At 40.4% G+C, this 22,054-nt stretch overlaps 1 protein-coding gene and 1 long non-coding RNA gene across 2 annotated transcripts; both read left to right on the top strand.

Annotated features, from left to right (window-relative positions):
* The first annotated feature begins 5,555 nt into the window (after positions 1 to 5,555).
* LOC119205320 (uncharacterized) lies at positions 5,556 to 11,792 on the top strand. The gene is made up of 16 exons (XM_037457389.2): positions 5,556 to 6,578; positions 6,764 to 6,884; positions 6,988 to 7,065; positions 7,168 to 7,539; positions 7,675 to 7,770; positions 7,863 to 8,092; positions 8,421 to 8,599; positions 8,686 to 8,773; positions 8,934 to 9,281; positions 9,364 to 9,481; positions 9,557 to 9,648; positions 10,008 to 10,122; positions 10,580 to 10,672; positions 10,762 to 10,923; positions 11,007 to 11,186; positions 11,281 to 11,792. The coding sequence occupies exons 1-16, from the start codon at positions 6,462 to 6,464 to the stop codon at positions 11,478 to 11,480; spliced, it is 2,589 nt and encodes an 862-aa protein (XP_037313286.2). The 5' UTR covers positions 5,556 to 6,461; the 3' UTR covers positions 11,481 to 11,792.
* A 4,086-nt stretch (positions 11,793 to 15,878) lies between these two features.
* On the top strand, positions 15,879 to 17,941 carry LOC119199479 (uncharacterized). Its single transcript, XR_005114760.2, has 3 exons — positions 15,879 to 15,994; positions 16,293 to 16,366; positions 16,897 to 17,941. It is a non-coding gene; the product is annotated as an uncharacterized LOC119199479 (long non-coding RNA).
* The last annotated feature ends 4,113 nt before the right edge of the window (positions 17,942 to 22,054 follow it).

Raw genomic sequence — 22,054 nt, 5'->3', positions numbered from 1 at the left:
AGAATATGCACACATTAAAAAAAGATCAAAGGTAAACACCTTTAGCCATCGATACTAGAAATTCCTATTTGTGCACCTTCATTAAATGTTGCAATGTGCTCCAAACAAGAGAGGACAGATTCTCATTTGAAATGTCGGCCCTCTCGGATATTAATTGGAGCCGAGGCCCTTCAATCAAGGGGACAAAACAGTGTGTCCACAGAGGTGAGTGCTAATGAGCTGTGCTTTGAATGTGGGTGAAGTCAGGCTGATTGAAATTACACTGCAGTGTCTGACCAGCCTGTAAACAGTCCTTCACTCTCCAATGCATGCAACATCCGTGTTTTCTCCCCTGTTCGTGCTCATGTTGTTGATGAGGTTGAAATAGTAATATTGTGTTTTTCAAAACCCTGTATCAGAAAAATATACTAGGGCTTGAAATGAGCTCCTAAGGGACCAATTTTAGGAGAATCTCTTTAAAAAAAGACTTGCTCCGTGTTCACTTGAAAACTCCTTGTATTGTTATTCCTGAATCTTTTTACCATTAAAACCAGCCCTGCAATTCGTGCAAACTGAGAAGCTCACAATGAAGACCAAATCATGACGGACCTAAAAGTGACCAATCCTGGGATACATCTGTAAATGCAAAGGCTTTGGTTTTACCGCTTGGCTTTTCCAATGGCACTGGAATTCCACTACTAGTAACAAGTTAGGTAGAATAAAACCAAGGATGTGAACCACAAAACAAGTTCAACATACCTACGGTAACTTTTATACATTTGGCTTTTCTAAGCACAATCCCTCTAAATGGTCAGCATTAATACACACATATGTTGCCTTAGCAGGAAGTCAGACTAACTCCTTATTTGCGCAGTCTATCGCAATTGCATCAGATCAGCAGTGAAGTTAAAGCAGGATCCTTAGTTATTCTCGCCTACTGCCAGCACCCTTGCACAGACCACACCTTCAACACTGTCTTCTTTTTTTTTCTCATCTAAACATGTATTCTGCAACCTGTGACAACATCTGTCCACAGAAAAAGAAAAAAAACCTGGCGTTGAACTCAAATCGGCTTTTGAGGTAGTTCCCGCTTGGTGTCTCAAAGAGTACATCTACCACAATGACACACACCCACACAAAGGCCAACAGTAGGGAAATCAATACCAGCTACACACTGTTGGAGCTGGAGCTGGTAACAACTACCAAAACACATCTTTTCCCCGGTGATGAATATTGGAGTTAGTTTTCCTTTGGGATGACTAGATTGCGTGTTACCTTGAACAGCATTGGTTCATGTGATATCAATACTGAGGCTGGGTCACTCCCACCACAATCCATTACTTACCCCATTAAATCATGTTTTGAACTTGCATTACTACAGCAAACTTAAAATAACCGGGGATGATAAAACTACTGTTTAAGATGTGATCAATTTTCGACTGGAGGAGGTTTTCTTTTCTAGATGGATTAGCCAAAAATAATTATTATAATGATATAATAATATAATATAATATAATGATTCAATGATGCCGTTGCTGAATTCCTCAGCCGAGCGTGGAAAGAGTTGGAGAGAAAAAAAGTTCTTGTTCTGCAAATGAACATTTCTTCTTTATAATTTGGGTAGGCAAGCATATTCATATTAATTTAACTGTCTTTATTTTGGTTTAGAGTTAGATTTATAGAACTAAGATTTGTATGTAATTGTGCAACAAGCTCTGCTTAGATTAACGAGGCGTTTTCTAAACTCAGAACTCAGAACTAACCTCAGGTTCAATCATTCCTTATACTAGGTGCAACCCAGTCTAGATGTCTGTGGGTCGGCGTACTTTCTGTACACTCCATGTTCGTGGCCTCCGGTCCCACCGGCATCCGAGGCTTCCTCCTGGCTGAGTACCAACATCTGCCAAGAAAGCTTTCTCCACAGTCTCCCCTTTCTCATGGAACCGTTGTGTTTTTCTCTGCAGCCCCTGACCAGTGCAGACGTGTGACCGCCATCTGCCGCTGCCTGGTCCAAAGTGTCACAGCCAGCCAGTCAGCTTGTAGTGGACACAGCCTGAGACTGTAAAACTGAAGCATTTTATCTCTCCTCTTTCCTGCGCATTGCCAGAGAGACACTGAATGTTTGCCGTACTCTGTCGGAGCTGTTGTGGAACCTCTACAGCACTGGTGAAAACAGAAGAAAAAAAAAACATTTTCTTGGCTTATCAGCTTCTTCTTATAAAGAGAGGTCTGTTTTTTATCAAGAGGAATCCACTGCGTCTTAGTAATTGCACCATGCTGTTGCAGAGCAACTATTAGATGATGTACAGGACAAGGAATGCAGGAGAATGGAAAACAGACTTTTTACATGTGTGTTGATTGGTGTGAAATGTACACTATTTTGCATCGGTAGCTGTGTGGCTTATGGGCTTTCATAATAAGCCACATACTGTCATGCTTCTGTTATTATATAGTTATTCCTGTGAATACCCGGCGGTCACGTTCTCTAGACGCCACATGCTGCAAAAGAAGAAGAACTGAAAATGAAAATGAAGTTGGATTATGTTGATGTTCTTTGTCATGATTGATGTAATTTTTTCCATAGTATATATTTGGTTTCAAATTCAAATTTTTACTCAAACAATATTGTCTTTGCACCATTGTCTTACCGCAAAGCAGAGCCTACGCAAATCAATTACCCGCAAAGACTAAGGTAAATTTACACAGTGAGGCATCAGCCTCGATGACGGAGCCAAACCATGTACATCTGTAATGTTCCCTCCTTCTGTTTATCCTCCACAACGCCTGTTTATTTTTAACCTTGCCCATCGAATTCTTTATTCGAGTTTTACAACGGCATTTGCCACAGAGTATACATTTTCATTAAAATGCTCCATCCCTTTTTAAAATGCATGAATGTCTTTCATTTAAGTGGAGAGGCAGTGAACCGCTGCAAAGCCTTAATTTCAGACCCCCCCTCCCCCCACCCCTCCCTGTTCTATCTCTTCGCACACTTGTTATTCCATGGGGGCAGCCAGAAAGGGGAAGAGATTTGGGTTTTCAAGGAAAGACCCAAAACACCCAGAAAAGGCTAACAAACGCCAGCTATAGAGCATGAAGGGGAAAGAAATGCTTACATTTGTATAAATTAGCTTGCAGCATAAAAGGCAAGGTCAGTAAATGCTGGCGTTCACATTGGGTGGATGGAACTTCAAGGTGGGGAGATTTCAGTGGTGTGTGGGAATTTAAATCACATATATATTTTCGACATGACACATTTTATGTGGCTTCACTATCAAAATGTGCCTCATTCCAGTCCTTTAAAACCCTCCGCCTGTCAAATACGTCAAACTATTTATTTCTCTTCTGGTGTCATGAATATGTAAATAAACAAAGGCCTTTAGAGTAATTGTAGAAAGAGCTTAAAGAGATATTTAAGCGTTATTTACAGCGTCTGGTGCATTGGATTAGGCAGGTAGACATACCAGCTCATTAATCATTGTCAGCTCTTGCGTTCTTATCTCCCTTTCTCCCATCAGCTCAGCCAAGGGAAGCTACGGACATCTCCAAAGACCTTTCAATCCGTCACCTTTAAATGGCTTTTCTAATTAAATCTTATAGACGCGAATTCAGAGATGAGTCCGACCACCTCATTTCACGAATACAAACAGCGGTTACTTCAATTTGTAAATGATAAAAAAAATAGAGCAAAATACACATTTAAGTATAAATAAAATACTTTCCCATGATACACTGTGATAGTCTAATTTTTAACGAAGACACCCCAATGTGAGCACTTTGTTTTTTTCCTAACAGTCAACTGACAAAAAAAAAAAGAAAGGCAGGATAACAGAGTGAGCGTACAGTGTCACTCCAGCATGCCCAACTCGGTTACCATCAGATCGTGTTTGATGTCTGTCAGCACCGGTAACCACGACTCTCTGGCAGCTCTTCACCCTTTAGCACCCCCACTAAGTCCGTCCCTCACTTGACCTGTAACACTGCTTTGGAATGTGCAGTCATAACATGTTATGTCCCAATCATAACATCATGTGGACAGAAGCATATGGGAAAGCTCTTATTATGAAGACTAATGATAGCTGAAGCCTCGAAATGGAGAGCACAAGGGCCTCAGAAGAGCAATAACATGCAACGTTGTGATTTTTATTTGCTCTTCGCCGCTCGGTTCAGCTGTTTGGAGTTTCAGAGGTTTGATTTGGCCCACAGAAATCTGTCGCCCCAGTTGGCAGCTGTTAGCCGCGGACGTTTTTGCATCGCCGCAAGGTCATGTGGGAACTAAATTGCCGGGGTGGGAGCCCAAATCTGGCTTTTGGTCTAACTTGGCTCCAAAAAGCTATATCACCAAGACAAACAATAAAGATGGGAGGGGGCGGGGGGGGGTTGTCCTCACAGAGTCAATGGATGAAGACGCTTTGATGGCCACCCATTCGGTCTCTTACAATTTTACTACAATACTGGGAGGTGAACTTCACATGACTACACTGTTGACTGATTTCTAACTTTGGAGAGTGCCCATGTGCAGGCTGTAAATAATGACTTTCATCTAATAGGGCTAATAATGCAGTTAAGTGAAAACGACTTTCTCCGTTCAATATAATCAACATGTTTTGCTGTTGATCGGCCCCGTTCCACTGCGACTGGGCTGGGCTCAACTGTCTGGAGATGGTTGTGTTATACTTAAATACAGATTAATCATAAGAGCCCAATTCATCACCATGACAGCTGTGAAAACATCCTGCCAAGCCCCCATCCACTCCTTCCTCCTCTTCGTCTCCTCCGGTCTTTTCACATTCCCCCATAAAAAAAAGGAGCACTTTTTGAAAATCCCCATGCATGGCTATAGAATATGTATGCTATAAGGATATAATCATATGCTAATACTCGTGGAGCTGAGAATACAAAATTAACCAAGCTTGACAGAGGCCCAAGTGACCCCGAGAAATGTTTGGGGGGGGGCCAGGGAAAAACATCGATCATGTGACACAGGCACAGTTGAGGAGCCGGCCGGGACTCTGTCAAGATTGATGTTGGTTCAGGCAGCACATATAAATCTCCGGGAAGGTTTGAAAATATTGAAATTAAAGCTGAATTATAACAAATAACATTGGCTGCCTCTCCTCCAGAAACATGTCTTCCATCCTCGTCCCTATCACCATCTACCTCTGTCAGAATGTGTGTGTTGGTGTCTGTGTGTATGTGTGTGTCTGTGGGTGGGTGTGCGAGAAAGAGAGAGAGAGAGGGAAAATGCTGTAAGGACCAAAAAAATCCCATAGAACCCTCCAGCTGATTCATGAACTCAGTTAGGGTAAAGCAACCCAGTCTCCAAAAAAAGCGTGAAATAGCTACGTTGGTCCACCGTGATAAACGTAGTCATGTTACGTTTCCCCTCAAAATATCGTAACTATGTTACGTTATTTTGGCCCATTCATTTACATTGCTTTGCAAATAGGTCACGTGACTATCACGTTTCCCGTTAGTGAAAAGAAAAACATGGCGGACGGTCAGCATAATCTCCGTGAAAAACACAATATTTTAAGAAAGCATCAGCATTTGTATGCATTTCGATGGCATTTCTAGCGAGAAGTATGCGTTATTCTTTCATAATCTTCTATCAGAGACTGTAGAAGACCTTCCGTTTATTCGTTTCTGCGAAGATTTGAGTGTCTCTTTGGGAAAGCGTGGGAATGCAACGTTTGTTTCTGCGGTCATTTTTTTTCAGCATTAAAGGCACTAATCGCCAACACAAAGCACTCAAATCACATTATGACTTTTCAAACATAAATTGGCATATTTTTATGAGTTTTCATTGAAAGAATGCATACTTTCCGGGGGCTTGAATGCTGAACGCTTTAGCGCATGTGTGTCTCTTTCAAAACCTTCCCTTCCGTTTCAGGCTACGATTTCATGGTTACGTTGCGGTGGTTGCTATGGACGCTGGAATTGCTGCTCGGACACCTAGTTCAGTGATGCTTAACCCGGGTTCGATCGGTTAAGTCACTCTCAGGGGTTCAGCAGACACACACTCCGGTCAAGTGGTCCACGACTTCAAAAATAATGTATATAGTAAAAGTGATAGACGGGCTTTTCGATGGTGGATGGCGGAAACGGTACTCTTTTAAGGGAGATAAGCCCCGCCCCTCTCAGGCGCGAATGTGTGCGTGTTTGTGTGTGTGTGCGCGCGCACGCGCGAGGTTCGGTGAATGCGCTGATGAAGCTCGCTGCCTCATTATGTAATGATTTTATTTGAATAATCCTCCTGGCTGTTGTTTGTTTGTTTGTTTGTTTGTTTGTTTGCTTCTTTGTACGTAAATATCTGCCTTTGTACCAAATACTCTGCCAATAAAGGTTGATTAGAATAAAACAAACAAAAAATACATTTACATTGTCAGACGCACTGGTCACGTGAACGGTCACATTTAAATAAAGTTGCAAGAAGAAGAAGAAGAAGAAACAGAAGAAGAAGAAGAAGAAGAAGAAAAAAGATGGAGGAGGAGGAGGATAGGAAGAAAAAGAAAAACATGAGGAAGAGTCGTGTAAGGATCGTAGACGACAAGAAAGATCAGCTATTTCTTGCCGACCTGTTTTTAGAAGAATATAAGGTACGAAGAATATATTCTGAGAAATGTAGAGTGCCGAGATATTTTTTCCTAATTTGCACCTTCGCCCTTGGTAGCGTCGTTTAATATAGTCACTTGAAACGTATAGTTATTTCTGAGAAGTAGTGTGTATGGAACGTTTTTTTTTACTGTTGCCTGATATTAAAGAGTTTGTGTTTCACGTCAAGCAAAGAAAAGAGTCAGCTTCAAGCCACCAAAAAGGTGTTTGGCTTGAAGAAGATGAAGACGGCCAACCTCTCCCAAAAAGACGTAGGACTGGGGAGAAACGGAAACGGGGACCCGCCACTGGTTCGTGGTCTTCAAGCTTATAGCTAGCTTATAATTATTTATTTATTTTAATGAACTAAATTATTAATTCTAATTATTCTAATTATCTTTATACTGTTGGCAGTGACGTCTGGGAGCGCAGAACCTTCCTGTTCGTCGACATATGGACAAAAGGCAGAGACAGAGACCAGCCAAAACTTAGGTTACTTTTCTTATTCTCTCTTCTCGTGTTTTTGTTTTCTTGTTGTTGTGTTTAGCTACATTTAACCTTACTTTACAGCTAATTTTCTCCTTTGTCTTTTAGACTCCCTTATCCAAGAAGTTCAAGACCTCTTGGAATGTCCTGTTGAAGAACCTGTCTCATCCCAGTGGAAGGAAAGGCAACGTTTAACCTTTGAAAAGTGGAGTACGTTAAGGCCCTTTATGGTTAACCAGATGTTATCATCACAGAGGCCTAAACAGGGACTATGCCAACACTGTGGACAAAAGCTTGCAGTAGTGACATGCAGAGATTGTTTGCCAAGACCACTTTACTGCACTGCGTGTGATATTGCAATACATGAGTCTATGGTACTCCATAACAGAACTTCTATGATAGAGGGTTTTTTTAGGCCATTGTCACCTTCCACATACATCAAGGAAGATGAGGGAGGAAAATTCTCCTACCATGAAAAAGGTAACCAATTAATCACTATGTGAGCTATTTTGTAATTAAAATGTGTTAAATTCAATATTAACCTATATCACACTAAAAAAACACCCTTATTTTCCAATTATTTATTATGTGAAATGTTCTTATTTTATTCTGTAGAGTGTTACTTACCAATCAGGCTTCCTCACTGCGATTGTTCCTATGGACAAACAAGTGTTTCTCCAGGAAAGCAAGTAATTTTGATTGGAATGAACGGTAAGGATTTTCCAAACTAGTCTTTTAATACAGTATTGACCTTTTTATATTCCTTGTATATTGGAGTAACTTATTTTTATTTTGATATTCAGGTCGTTACAATCTGTCCCTTCCATGTGTCAGCTGCCCCTGCGGAAAGTCCTGGTCACTGGACATAGGTGATCTCGTTGACAGTGGTTATTGGCCAGCCACAGCCAACTTTGACACTTTGTACACTGTGGATTTGTTCAGTACATTTGAGGATCTCAAGATCACTGCCCCAGGAATGTCACGGCAAGCTTTTGTTAGCATGCTAGAACACCGCACAAAAGTCTTTGGTCGGGTGAGTACAAGATGTTGTTGAAGAAAACAACCAAGATTGCTGAGATGGTGCAAGTTTATTGGAGTTGAATGCAGGGATGGGTCCCAGACAAAGTCAGAAAGGAAGGAACAAAGGGGTGACCCCTAGGTAGTATGATCAAGCAGGCAGAAAGATCAAGGTTCTAGTCAGCAGGGGAGCATACACCGGAGGAAACAACATTTGGCTAGGTATTGGCCAGACATGTAATGGCAAATGTCCCCTCGTATGTAATTTTTCTTTTTCAATGCGACGATTTTCAAATGTATTGATCTAATTTTATCATGGCCTTACTTTTACGTTTTCCTTTTAGAGCGGCCAGATATGTGGGGATACTATGCAGAAGGCATTTCTGGAATGGATCTATGCCAAATTTGAAGTGGAAAGGATGTCTCTGGTGCAGCATTTTCAGTGCCCTGCATGCACACCCTCCATGCTGGCTGTTGCAGTGGATGGGAACCGAAAACTTTACCGCTTTAAGAGCCAACCGGGGTGTGTAGTATTTTTTTCAAATTAAAATGGACAGTGCTATTGTAATAGTTATTTTAATCCTTTCTATTTATTTATTTATTTTTTAGACCGAATGGATTTTTTGATGGAGTGTTTCTGGCCAAGGATGCTGAAGTGTCCTCCTTTGTTGACTACATCCATGGGACAACCAAACATGTACATTTACATTTCTTTATTGTAACATTTTGATAAACACATGCAGTATACTTACAATTTGTATTTACTATGACAACCACATTGACATGTTACAGACATTCACTGTTAAATTAATTCAGTTTGAGTTCATCTATATATGTCTGCTTTCATCTCGTTTTAGAATCCTGCGAAAGCAAGATGTGGTGCAGGTCAATGGGTGGCAGCACGAGAGTCTGCGAGTAAGTCAGCAAGCAAATTGGATGAGGAAGGCGTGGAAGTTGCTGTCTGCCGTCACGGGGTCTTGCTCAAAGGACTGAATATGTTCCGTGGGGAAATATTTGCATACCCATTATATCTCCAGAAACAGTTGAATTCACAGACTGTGAAGTATTTTTGCTCAGATGTAGTGTGCAAATACTGGCCATATCTGGAGAGGGTGGTCCGTTTCTGCCCAGAGCTACAAGACCTGTTGAACATGCGCCCATTTCTTTCGATTATGCATGCTAAAGCGCATTCATGGACGTGTGAGGTAATTATTGACACATTGTTTTTATAAACCCCCCCACTCTTATGTTTTTTCAAAGTCTAACAATTCATTAAATGTTTTGTAGTTGAAGTGGGGAGGACGTAACCAGGAAGGAGCTGGTACAACCTTAGGAGAAGAAGTTGAACAAGTAAACAGTTTCCTTTCTCGAGCAGCCTTATGTTCTAAGTTCATGGCAAAAGCAGGTAAATATTTTTTCATCTAAATTATTTAATTTGTTTAGTGTCTGGTTTCTTGCCCTAATGTGCTTTTTTTTCAAGTTCGCACAGACATGCTTACCATCCAGGCAAGTGGCTGGAACAAGCGGAAGGCAGAACACCTTGACCGGACATTAGCAAAAAGATACATCAAGGTATGGACTATATTGACTTATAATGGAAAAACTATATATTCAAAGATAATCTTATTAAATTATACTCTACTCAGTATTGTTTTATATAATTATACAAAGTGTAACCTAGGGACACAGTGGGACTGGTAAGAGTTAAGGGAGAACAGACAGAATGTTTACTTAGACAACACCTGGTGTGAGCATGTTTTTGTCCTAGAACTGATAGAACCCTTTTTGTGCAAATAGGCAAACAAAAGCAAAATGGTAGGGGGAGAAGGATAATTCTTCTTAATAAGGAGTTGTTTGACAAACTTGTCACCAGTTTGTCTGACCAAAAACTTCCATGACACAGTTTTCTGTTTTTGGATTTGTTTTGACAGACTGTACAGAGGATTCCAGATGCATCAACAGATCTTAAACAACTTACCACCGAGTTGGCTATTCAGGAAGACACAGTACAGCAATGGGTGTGTGATGTTCAGCAGTGGACAACAGGTAGTATGGGGAGAGGAGTATTGTGCATTATGCCTATTTACAGAATATTCTCATCTAGACCCCACTAATTGGAAATAACATCAATTGAAAATGGTTTAAAGTATTTTGTTCCCATTGTAGCTCAAATGTACATTTCACCTTTTTTATATCTCTGTTTGATGCAGCTGCAACTGATTTTTTATTTATGATTTATATTTGTTTCTGACAATGTTACTTGTATTAAAGACATGTAGCTTCTGTCACTGAACACATTTACATCTGGAGATAATGTCAGGGTTAACTGAGCAAGTTTTGTCCTAATAGTTAACCACAATCAATGCAGGGGTTACTGAACCCAGATATTGCAATATATCTTGTAAACCTGCTTTGTGGTACACATTCTCATTATAGGTTTGGAGAAAATTGGTTTAATTGTCAACAGAGAGTGACATGAAGTAACTTTACTTGTCTTCACAAGGAGCAACTGTTCCAAATGACAGCCGACAGAATACTATTGAAGGACTCTATCTGAGCATCAAGCAGCGAAAGTTTCATCTCTATCGTCAGACAGGTGAGACCATAAAAGCTTTTTTAATTATTATTATTTATTACCCTGTAAATTTATTATTTTACACAATCATCTTTTGTTTCACCCTTCAGTTGGCAGTAAGCAGAGACATAAATTGAGGAAAAAGATTGCGGCAGAAAAGATAGCTTTGGACGAGGCCATTGCTGACTACAACACTGTTGTGGGGGATGCTGACAAACTCCCTCCTCCTGACGAGCTCTTGGTCAAAGAAAACTTCTCCTGGCCATGGCAATGTAAGTAGGATACTTAGTGTGTAAAATTGCCCATGCACAAACCTTTCTATAATTGCTAACATGTTTGATGGTATGAACTGCAGGTCACAGTGATATGATCGAGAAAAAAAAAGTCTATGACAAAGTAATGCTGCTGGATAGACTTAAGGAAGAAGCCGTAATTGTGGTTCAGGAAATTAAGCAGCACTGGGAGTACATGCGGAGCATGGCTAGAAAGATTGAAGATCTTTCCTCCCAGCTCTCTGAAGGAATCACAGGTCAAAGTATGTATATATGCTTCTGTGTCTTATTCTTGTCTGATGATAATGATAATAAAGCTAACTAATTATTTAAATGTTTGATGTCAAACAATCTCAGGCAGCACTGAAGCATTGACAGAGAGTGGACGTGAGGGACTACTCTGCATATTAAAAAGAAGACTGTGTGAAGTTCAAGCACAGCAGACTTCAGCACGCGCAACATATCTGCATATCCTGGGACAACACATGGTGTCTTTGGATGACTCTTCCTCTGAGGAAGAAAACTTGGATAGTAGCTCGTCAACAGATGAAGACTAATGGGAGCCATCGTTGGGCTCATTCTGGAGAACACTGCAGTCTGACGCTGTACCTGCAGAGTCCACACCAACGTGCTCTCCATTGTAAATGTCTGCAATTGTTATATGGTTTGTGCATACTGTGTGTTCCTATATAAAATAAATGACTTTAATTTCCACTATTGTGACATTTTCTTGCACTACATTACATTATTTAACCTGTAAAGATAAACTGTACATTTAATGCACAGTATAGAATACACAGTTACAGATGTTTGAGAGTCACCCTTCTTAATCTGAATTATGTGTAATAACAGGATGGCTGTTTCGCCTTCTTATAGAATAGAAAAATACTTTATTCATCCCCCGGTGGGGAAAATTCAAATTAGTAGAGTAGCTTAAAAAGTAAATATATAAATATTTACAATGATTATATACTATCAACAATAATATCAATGACTAAATAAATTAGAGAAGAACATGTCAGCAGTCACTGTTAAAAACCCTCATGGCTGTGGGGACAAAGGACCTCCTGAACCTCTCAGGCCTACAGTGCAGAGAGATGAGCCTCTCACTGTAGCTGGTCCTCTGACCCGCCAGGATGTTGTGGAGGGGATGTTTATTATTATCCATAACAATATAATTTCCTTTTCATCTGTTTCTCCACCACAGCACTGAGAGAGTCTAGTCTTCTGCCTACAACAGAACTGGCCTTTTTCACCACTTTGTCCAGGCGCCTACAGTTTTTATCTGTAGTGCCACTCCCCCAGCAGACAACAGCATAGAGTAGTGCACTCTCTAGGGTTAGGGTTAGGGGTTAAGTCCAGGCCCTCACATCCTGGTGTCAGAACAATCACTTCAACAACAAGATAAAGGAGCTTATCAAAGACTTAATAAAACACAGAGGCACAATACATGTCTGGTGATCACCGGAAGTGAAACAGGTGGGGAGTTTCACCTACATAAGTGATCATCTCTCAGGGGACCTGACCTGGGAGGTGACCACAAGAGAAGTGGTGAAGAAGGCCCAGCAGAGACTCTTCCCACAGTGGACCCTCGGAAAAACCTGGCTCCAACAGATTCCTCACCAACTTCTATCAGTGCACCATATAAAGTGATCTGGGCTATGGATGCATGTGGGGTTTTGCAACTGTACCTTAGAGGAGAGAAAGGACAGGCACTAATTAAGGGTGCATCTAAGATCATTGGTGTCCCTTTTCCATCTCTGGAACGAATCTACTCTGCCCGGCTGAGAAACTAAGATGTAAGATGAGGTCTCACTGTTCACACCCTGGGCAATGTCGTTTTAGCACACTCCCCTCTGGCAGACAGGGTCATGAGGGCACGGAGAGAACGACTTCCCCCAAAGCTTTACATACATCCCCAACCCTAACCCACATCCACGTGTTTATTTTACTTTATTTTGTATGCTGCTCTTTACTTTATATGCTACTATCCAGAATCAGTATCACTTTTATTGCCAGGTATGTGAACACACAGAAATAACTCTCTCTCAGCCTTAGCTACAGAGAGAGTTAAGTGAAACCAAAGTAAAAAAATATTTCTGTGTGATATATGATATATAAAAATATGTATATGTGTATATATTTACCTATTCAGCTTTATACATGTACATAGCTTTTGTTTAAGCTTTTGTTCATAATTTTTCTATATTATCTAAATTAATCTATCTATATGTATATATATATATATATATATATATATATATATATATATATATATATATATATATATATATATATATATATATATATATATATATATATATATATATCTGGCTATCTGTGTTGGTGATTGGTTACAGATCACAGTAAGCCAATCAGAGGCAGAATAAGGCGGGTCGTGCACATATTGGCGCTAACTGTACGCACTCTTTACACGGCAGTGTAGCTGAAGCTGGACGGGTAATTAATATTTCATGTAGTCTGAATATATTTTTATTGAATATAATTACACGTGGCACGTGAGCACCTCGTTGTCACGTTTTTAATTAAGGAACGTCATGGGCCTCATCATCTAGCTAATCAAGCTAGCTAGCTCGCTAATAACAGCAGTTAGGCAGTTAGCAAGACGAAAGACACGTTTTTATTTAGTCGCCTTTTTAGGACCATTAAGAATGAATAACCTTCAAGAAAACATGGGGGTGCGTTTGTGAGTGTAGTGTAGAGAACAGGTTCCGACTTCAAAAGAAATCCTGTTAAATCTTTTTCTTCATTTTTTATAAATTAATTTGTTCTAGGAACAACCTGTTTACAGTTTTAAGTTTACCTGTAAACTGTATGATCCTTTTCTGCACTGTGTATTTGCATTTCTGTCTTAGAATAGGGGGTTGTAAATTAAGCTTTGCATGTTAATTTGTGCAATACTATCACTGTATTCATATCTCTTAATCAGTAATGTGCATTTTTAATCAACAATGTGCAATTTACACTAATTAACGTGCTATATAAACCCTATAACAACAGTCCATCCTTCCTCATGTAAGCAATCTACTGTTATTGTTGATTTTATATCTATATTGAGATAATATTGATATGGTATCTTATCTTAATTACATTGATAAGGCTGCTAAGAACAGGCCTCTGGTTGCTTAGATATAAATATTGCTTTATATTCCAGGTCAAAAATGCCAAGAGGGTCAACCACAACCAGCTGCACGAGCTGCAATGCAGGTATTCCTGTGGCTGCGAAGACGTGCAAGTCTTGCCAGGCGGTACAGCCAAAAAAGCAAAGACTTGCCAAAAGACTTGAGAAATTTCAAGCAAAAAAAGATGACTGGCTAAAAAAGCAGAAAAAGAATAGGACCATCTCACATGTTATGGATGAGGCATCAATTTTGGTATGTGTTGCATGTCTTTTTGTATGATTCATGCTTGTGAAAATTCTGTATGATATCTTAATTTATATTTTTAATACTTAGGTTGAAAAGTTACATGCACTGGGGCACAAGGCCATCATTATGATCCGCAAACCAGGCAAAACGCCTGGCAACTGGTCCGGGAATATCCTGCACCCAAAGTGGCAGCTTTCTAACTACGCTGTGGAATGCCTCGACAGGATGAAGACCTTATATGAGGTGGTAGTTGACGGTAAGCCCATGAACTGTATCTGTGATACCTTTAATTGTCAACATATCCTAGTACTATAAAAACTGATCAGAATCAGAATCAGAATCTCATGAATACTTTATTAAAGCCTGATGATCAGACAGCTATTTTCATTTTCCACACTTACGGATAAAATCAATTTGTAGTCTGAGTCTAGGCTGTTATTTTATTATGTACCTCTCCAGTTATGTTCTATAATATGTAGTTGATAGTTAATACTTATTTTAACAAATTTAACGTTTTCCTGCATAAAAATGGTAATAGCACACACAGTACAACATTTACTTTCTCACTGAGAGCTGTGAAATTTCACCACTGTTGCATCTGTTAGGTTTGTACGAAGAGCATCATTGTTGAGATGGAGAAGTTGAATTTGGATTGAGGTTGTGTTTTTCCTCAGTCACACCTAGTTTGAGATGATGTGTCGGTTGTGCAATAATCTCACCTTTTACTAACACGCAAAAAGATCTCTTCAGGTGGAGGAATATGAAAGTTCCTCCTTAGTGACAACCTCAGATGTATTTAGGGGCATATTTTAGATGACCCATATACATTAAAAGTACAAATTTGAGCAAGGGTCTTTATAAATACATACATACATACATTATTTGTAACTGCTTATGCTTATTAGATTGCAGGAGTTGCTGGGGCCCATCCCAGCTGTTAATGGATGAGGACAGGGTCCACGCTGGACAAGTTGCTGCTTTATTGCAGGGCTGAGACATAGAGACAGACAACCATTCATACCTACAGGCAGTTTAGGGTCACCAGTTAACCTAAGATGCATGTCTTTGGACTGTGACAGGAAACCAGAGTCCCCGGAGAAAATAGACGCAGACACGGGGAGGACTTTCTAAATACCAGTTGCAGGTAATATAGGGTCTGCTACTATTGAAAAATAAATTAACCTTAATTGTGTTTTGATTTCATTGAGGTTGGACTGACCAGCAGCCATCCACCATTCTCACCACCACCAGCCCCTCCGTCCAGCCATCCACCAGCTTCACCACCACCAGCCCCGCCATCCAGCCATCCCGCAGCCTCACCACCACCAGCCCCGCCATCCAGCCATCCCGCAGCCTCACCACCACCAGCCCCGCCATCCAGCCATCCCGCAGCCTCACCACCACCAGCCCCGCCATCCAGCCATCCCGCAGCCTCACCACCACCAGCCCCGCCATCCAGCCATCCCGCAGCCTCACCACCACCAGCCCCGCCATCCAGCCATCCCGCAGCCTCACCACCACCAGCCCCGCCATCCAGCCATCCCGCAGGTTCACCACCACCAGCCCCGCCATCCAGCCATCCCGCAGCCTCACCACCACCAGCCCCGCCATCCAGCCATCCCGCAGGTTCACCACCACCAGCCCCGCCGTCCAGCCATCCACCAGGACCCTCAGAGCCAGAGGTAGGCAATTAATTAAACATGAAGATTAATCAAATATTACTGCATATTAGTTATACTAATAACTAGTATGCAGATCAACTCAGTTATGTGGCCCTGTCATTTTTCTTATCCTTGTTTTTTGGACTAACAGTAACTATTAAGATCCCTGCAATCTGAATAATGCACTGAACTCAGTTTCTTGGTAATTTTTAGCATTTTAGTCCTTCATCCACTGTGTCTGACTTCATTTCTTTTTGTCAAAAGGATTGATATTAACATGCAAAACATTGTAACTGTATACTTTATTTTTCTCTTTTAGAATGCAGCCATAGGATGTCTGGTACAGAAACATTTTATCCAGTCAAGAGGGTCGTAAACCACAAAAGGCTTAAGGTTTGTTTTCTCATAACATGAGATGAAATATCTGCCAAAGGGAAAGATACAGGAAATCTTTCCTGCCGCATGCCATCAAACTATACAATAAGTACTAAAATCACTAGTCATTACTTCTCTATATGCACTTTCTATATGCACATAGAAAGTGCATATAGAAAGTGCAAGTAATGACCAGTGATATTAGTGTGTGTGTGTATATACTGTATATATATATATATATATATATATATATATATATATATACTAATAATACATTCACACACTGTTGAATATACTGCTTATTTGTACACATTTTGGTCGGATCCCATATTCTATACTTGAATGTTGTTTTCATATTACTGTTTTAAATGGTGAATTTCATATTTATACTAATACTTAATAATAGTTCTTTGTTTATCTAGGTTTTATTTTTCCTTTTACTTCATTGTCTACAGGTGAAAATGCTGATACTTCTATTTACTACAAACTCTTTTTTACAGAAGCACATGTTAACTTACTAATGGTTAATATGTTTTAATACTGTCTAGGGAAAAACAATGGAACTTATTGAGTGGGAGCCCTGTTCGATGTGGTATGCAATATGTCTCTTCATTCTATTCTATCGTCTCAAATATTAGCAAAGAAATAGCATTATTATTATTCTCATTATTGTTTTAACAGTTTAAAGGGTGAAGCATCAAAATAGTTTATGTGTACTCCTTAATCAAACTTTCATAATGATGTCAACTACAGTAATCAGGTTACTGAATTCATGTAAAAAAATTGACTCAAAACTGTTCTTCTCTATTGACATGTTTTTGAATTTCATTCATTGCTGATATAATAACAAATCTTTTTCACAGTGGGAAGACCTGGCCCCTCGAGTGGGTAGCCAAGGAAGACACCAAGTCTTAAATGACATAGATATATTTTTTATGTTCATATGTCTTGTTATGTTCAAAACAACAAATAAAGTTCAAACACTAAAACCTCAAACCCTTACCTAATATGTATTGTCCCAGTTGAGTTTCCGTACTGTGCCTGACCCGCTTGTGCATGCGGCATAGAGTTATGATGCAGGTATATCTTAATATCCTTTTTTTTTTTTTCATAGTTCCTTTTAATTGTTTCATAGTATCCGGAATTAGATGTACGACCCCTCGTTAACGTTTACAGTAAATAACATAAATGACAAATACGACAATGACTCAGACAATATGAAACTTGGTAGCATTATTGCATATTGCATTTTCCACGGAAAAATTTCATTTTTTTTTTTTTTAAACCTGACTTCCTCATGTTTCTTCTTCTTCTTCTTCTTCTTGCAACTTTATTTAAATGTGACCGTTCACGTGACCAGTGCGTCTGACAATGTAAATGTATTTTTTGTTTGTTTTATTCTAATCAACCTTTATTGGCAGAGTATTTGGTACAAAGGCAGATATTTACGTACAAAGAAGCAAACAAACAAACAAACAAACAAACAACAGCCAGGAGGATTATTCAAATAAAATCATTACATAATGAGGCAGCGAGCTTCATCAGCGCATTCACCGAACCTCGCGCGTGCGCGCGCACACACACACAAACACGCACACATTCGCGCCTGAGAGGGGCGGGGCTTATCTCCCTTAAAAGAGTACCGTTTCCGCCATCCACCATCGAAAAGCCCGTCTATCACTTTTACTATATACATTATTTTTGAAGTCGTGGACCACTTGACCGGAGTGTGTGTCTGCTGAACCCCTGAGAGTGACTTAACCGATCGAACCCGGGTTAAGCATCACTGAACTAGGTGTCCGAGCAGCAATTCCAGCGTCCATAGCAACCACCGCAACGTAACCATGAAATCGTAGCCTGAAACGGAAGGGAAGGTTTTGAAAGAGACACACATGCGCTAAAGCGTTCAGCATTCAAGCCCCCGGAAAGTATGCATTCTTTCAATGAAAACTCATAAAAATATGCCAATTTATGTTTGAAAAGTCATAATGTGATTTGAGTGCTTTGTGTTGGCGATTAGTGCCTTTAATGCTGAAAAAAAATGACCGCAGAAACAAACGTTGCATTCCCACGCTTTCCCAAAGAGACACTCAAATCTTCGCAGAAACGAATAAACGGAAGGTCTTCTACAGTCTCTGATAGAAGATTATGAAAGAATAACGCATACTTCTCGCTAGAAATGCCATCGAAATGCATACAAATGCTGATGCTTTCTTAAAATATTGTGTTTTTCACGGAGATTATGCTGACCGTCCGCCATGTTTTTCTTTTCACTAACGGGAAACGTGATAGTCACGTGACCTATTTGCAAAGCAATGTAAATGAATGGGCCAAAATAACGTAACATAGTTACGATATTTTGAGGGGAAACGTAACATGACTACGTTTATCACGGTGGACCAACGTAGCTATTTCACGCTTTTTTTGGAGACTGGGTTGGGTAAAGACACGGGGAATATGTCGGGAACATCCGCCACCTCTGGTTGTCTGACCCAAAGTCAGGCTGCAAATGACCTCATTTTGCCTCTAACTGCTTTCAGGTTGGATATGTGTAGCCTGAGGAGTAAAACTACAGACTCGAAGCCCCTGACCTCGGGCAAGTGCTTAGCCTCACCTACGAGTGAAACGCTCCTTCAAGCACTACATTCACACTCAGCAAATTCATTCATGAATCATTCAAATCTCTCAGCACCTACCAACCAGACTGTAAGGTCTGACAATGGCCTTTTCTAAGATCTACTCCACCATTGAAAGGCTACAGTGCTTTTTCTGAAGAACAATGTGTATACCATTATAATATTGTTATTGGAGATACCAGGCTGAAATTCTTCTTCTTGCTCTGGTGATCAATACGTGGCAGCTTCTGAAAAGTTAAGACTAAGCAAAAGTGCCTAATTTTGAAGTGCCTTATATTTTTCCACCCCCCCGGCCCTTTTAGACGTGTCATTTTGTCGCATTTTTTCCGTCACTCCTTCAATACCGGTCTGCGAAAGATTGTCTTACACAAAAAAACGGTCGGGAGGCAGAAAAGGCTGCCTCATGATCGACGGATTGCTTCTACACCTTCATATACACTTCACAGAGTTCACCCTATCGTCCATTCTGATTCTACTCTGGTTTAATCCCAGAGCTTAGAGCACTTGTTGGTTTGTTGTGTTTGTGTGACGCAGTGGAATGGGCCGCATGTGCAGTATCTGCGTGCATGCAGGTGTGTGTGTGTGTGGGTAAGAGTAAGAGAGAGATGCACCCCTGGGCATACGCAGCGTCAGCAGAATATAGCCCCCTGGCTCCTCTGTAAAGGAAGGTTTATCAGCGGCACTGATGCATCAGCGGCGTTCTGTAAAACCTCCTCACACATCCTCGGTGAAATAACCTCTGCAGGCAAGTATGGGAGTGTGTGGGCATGCTTGGCACACCAACTGTTCATTGGTTCATGCATGCACAGCGGGATGCTAGACCCGACATCCAAGAATGCCATTTCTCATCATCTCTCGAAATGAATGTAGCTGTTTCATTTTCTTGTTTACAGCAGTTGGAAAATAAGCAGGCTTCCTGGCTCCAAACTTCACAACTTTAATCACAGCAAGGATAGAAAAAAAATAATTTCCTTTCCTCAATGTAAGGTTTACTCAGCTGCTACACCTGCTTTTCCTGATATTTCACCTCGAAAGAGAGGATTAAATACGACAAAACTGAAAAACAAACTTGCAAGTATGTACCTCTGAATTGTGTTAAGAGAGTAGTTTTGGTGGGATCTCTGCCCACTTCAGCCCAAGGTGATGGTACCTCCTGACTTCATTTAGCAGTCACTTTGTCAAACTCCTACATAAAATCAAATGACTTTGTCCAAAATTTGAGAGATTGTGAGTTCCATTGATAGAGAAGGAAAGTATATTTGGAGAAACCACTAAATGCATCGCGCATACAGGCCGATTTTATCTCTTTTTCTTCAACTCTTCGCCCAAGGGGGGGGGGGGGGGGGGGGGGGTGTGTAACAGCTGTTTTAGTTCACCTCCAAATATCCCCTCACACAAAGGTTTACAGCATATCATTTTTATGGAGTATTATTAAATCTACAAACACGTCTGCTCTGGCTCACACCACTACAGATGAGCACAGAGTTGAGGTGAGAAATCCACATCCTCCACAAAGGTGAAGCTGCTGGAACAAGCAGGTCAACGCAACCTTGATGCCAGGATGTGGCTGACTAAGTTTGCTTCTCAGGATCCTGAATAGATGTCGGTCTCATTAGATCTGTCTCTACAAACCTTTTGAATCTCTCACACATCGTTAGCGCTGTCAGGAATATTGCGGCTGTGGGACAATCCTTTTGTTTTGGTTGTGCATCGAGCAAAGCGAAGCGTGAGTCTGATGCTACATGGTCCTGGATAAGAACACTTCCAAAATCCACACTTTAACATTTTTTTCTCCAGCACATTTTAAATGTTAAAGAGTTCTAATACTTCCACTGCAGAGTGTATTTGGTGGAGAAGAGCTTAGCTTAGCGGGTATGTCCTCTACTGTTTGGCGTGTGCTGTGGGGTAGAGAAACAGCTAGTTTCCAAAGAGCAGTGATAAAGAGAGGTCATGGTCTGTCACCAGTGTGCACCCAGAAGTAATTGATGTAAAAAGGTGCATTAGGCCGTGGTTCAGTGCAAGCCTCTCGCTGCCTTTCCATTGCACCGCCTGCCACGCAGCCTGCTCAGTATTTATTGAGACACTTCGAAAGCAATCTGGGATGGCAGGCACAGATGGCTCCTCTAATCCAGGTAAATTATCTTTGAATCTTTCAGAGTAAACAGACATTCAGTTCTCCGGGAGCCTGTAGTCTTTGCGGCACGAAAAGTGTGTTGAATGCTGGTTTGTTTGTCATTTGTTTGTCGTACAAGCAGGTGAATCACATGAGAAACTTTAGAGACACAAACAGTGGCTGATTATCTACCACAGTTCATTTGAAAATGTCAGCCAGTAGTTAAAAAAAACAAACTCAAAGTGTCTTTTATTCGCTTCTGTTAAATGTTCAAGCAGTACAAATAGCGAGACTTTTTGAAGGTCTGAGGTTATAGTAAAACCCTTTCAGATGCAAAGCAACCTACTGTATTCCTTCTTATAAATAATGAATAAATTGTGCTTGTATTAGCATCCACCGCTTCATCCGTGCTACATAATCACGGGTTTGTTGACCAGCGGTCCAAACATAAAACATATTTTAGTATGAATGAGGCTAAAATGATTTTATTTACGCTACTTTTTTTTGTTTTGTTTACTTTAACTATGCTTTTAGTTGATTTTAGCACCTCTTCTTATATCTCCAGTGTATGCAATGTATTTAGGGACCAGTGTATTGAGAGCTTCCTTAAAGAGCTGGACTTTTTCTAAATCAATTTGTGTCTTAAATATCTCTGACTGAAATACAATGTTTATCTGTATCTGCATTGAGATGTAAGTGGAGACATGTACTGTATTTATTTTACAATGATTCGAATAGTGGGGAATACTGAGTGTTCTATTAAAAAACATTTCAATTGTCAATCACCATATATGTATTGTTTTTCACGGTGCATATGCAAGTTCACCCTGTGCATTTGGAAAAAGACAGAAATAAAAGGGGTAGCATACTGTATTGTGGGATTGATATGAGTGAGGGATTTTGTTCAGAAATAACAGTAAAAACCATTATGGACTGAGGGCAGCCTATGGTAGCTCA

The sequence above is a fragment of the Pungitius pungitius genome, chromosome 15 (assembly GCF_949316345.1).
Source record: "Pungitius pungitius chromosome 15, fPunPun2.1, whole genome shotgun sequence".
Lineage (NCBI taxonomy): Eukaryota > Metazoa > Chordata > Actinopteri > Perciformes > Gasterosteidae > Pungitius > Pungitius pungitius.
Note: the sequence above shows the minus strand (reverse complement) of the source record. Positions and strands in the feature narration are given on the sequence as shown.

What these genes read in the sequence shown, in the direction of transcription:
- LOC119205320 (XM_037457389.2), top strand. Translation starts at nt 6,462, where the DNA reads ATGGAGGAGGAGGAGGATAGGAAGAAAAAGAAAAACATGAGGAAGAGT. An exon ending in TAAGTTCATGGCAAAAGCAG is followed by an intron (nt 9,482 to 9,556) that starts GTAAATATTTTT and finishes TTTTTTTTCAAG; the next exon opens with TTCGCACAGACATGCTTACC. An exon ending in TAGCAAAAAGATACATCAAG is followed by an intron (nt 9,649 to 10,007) that starts GTATGGACTATA and finishes TTGTTTTGACAG; the next exon opens with ACTGTACAGAGGATTCCAGA.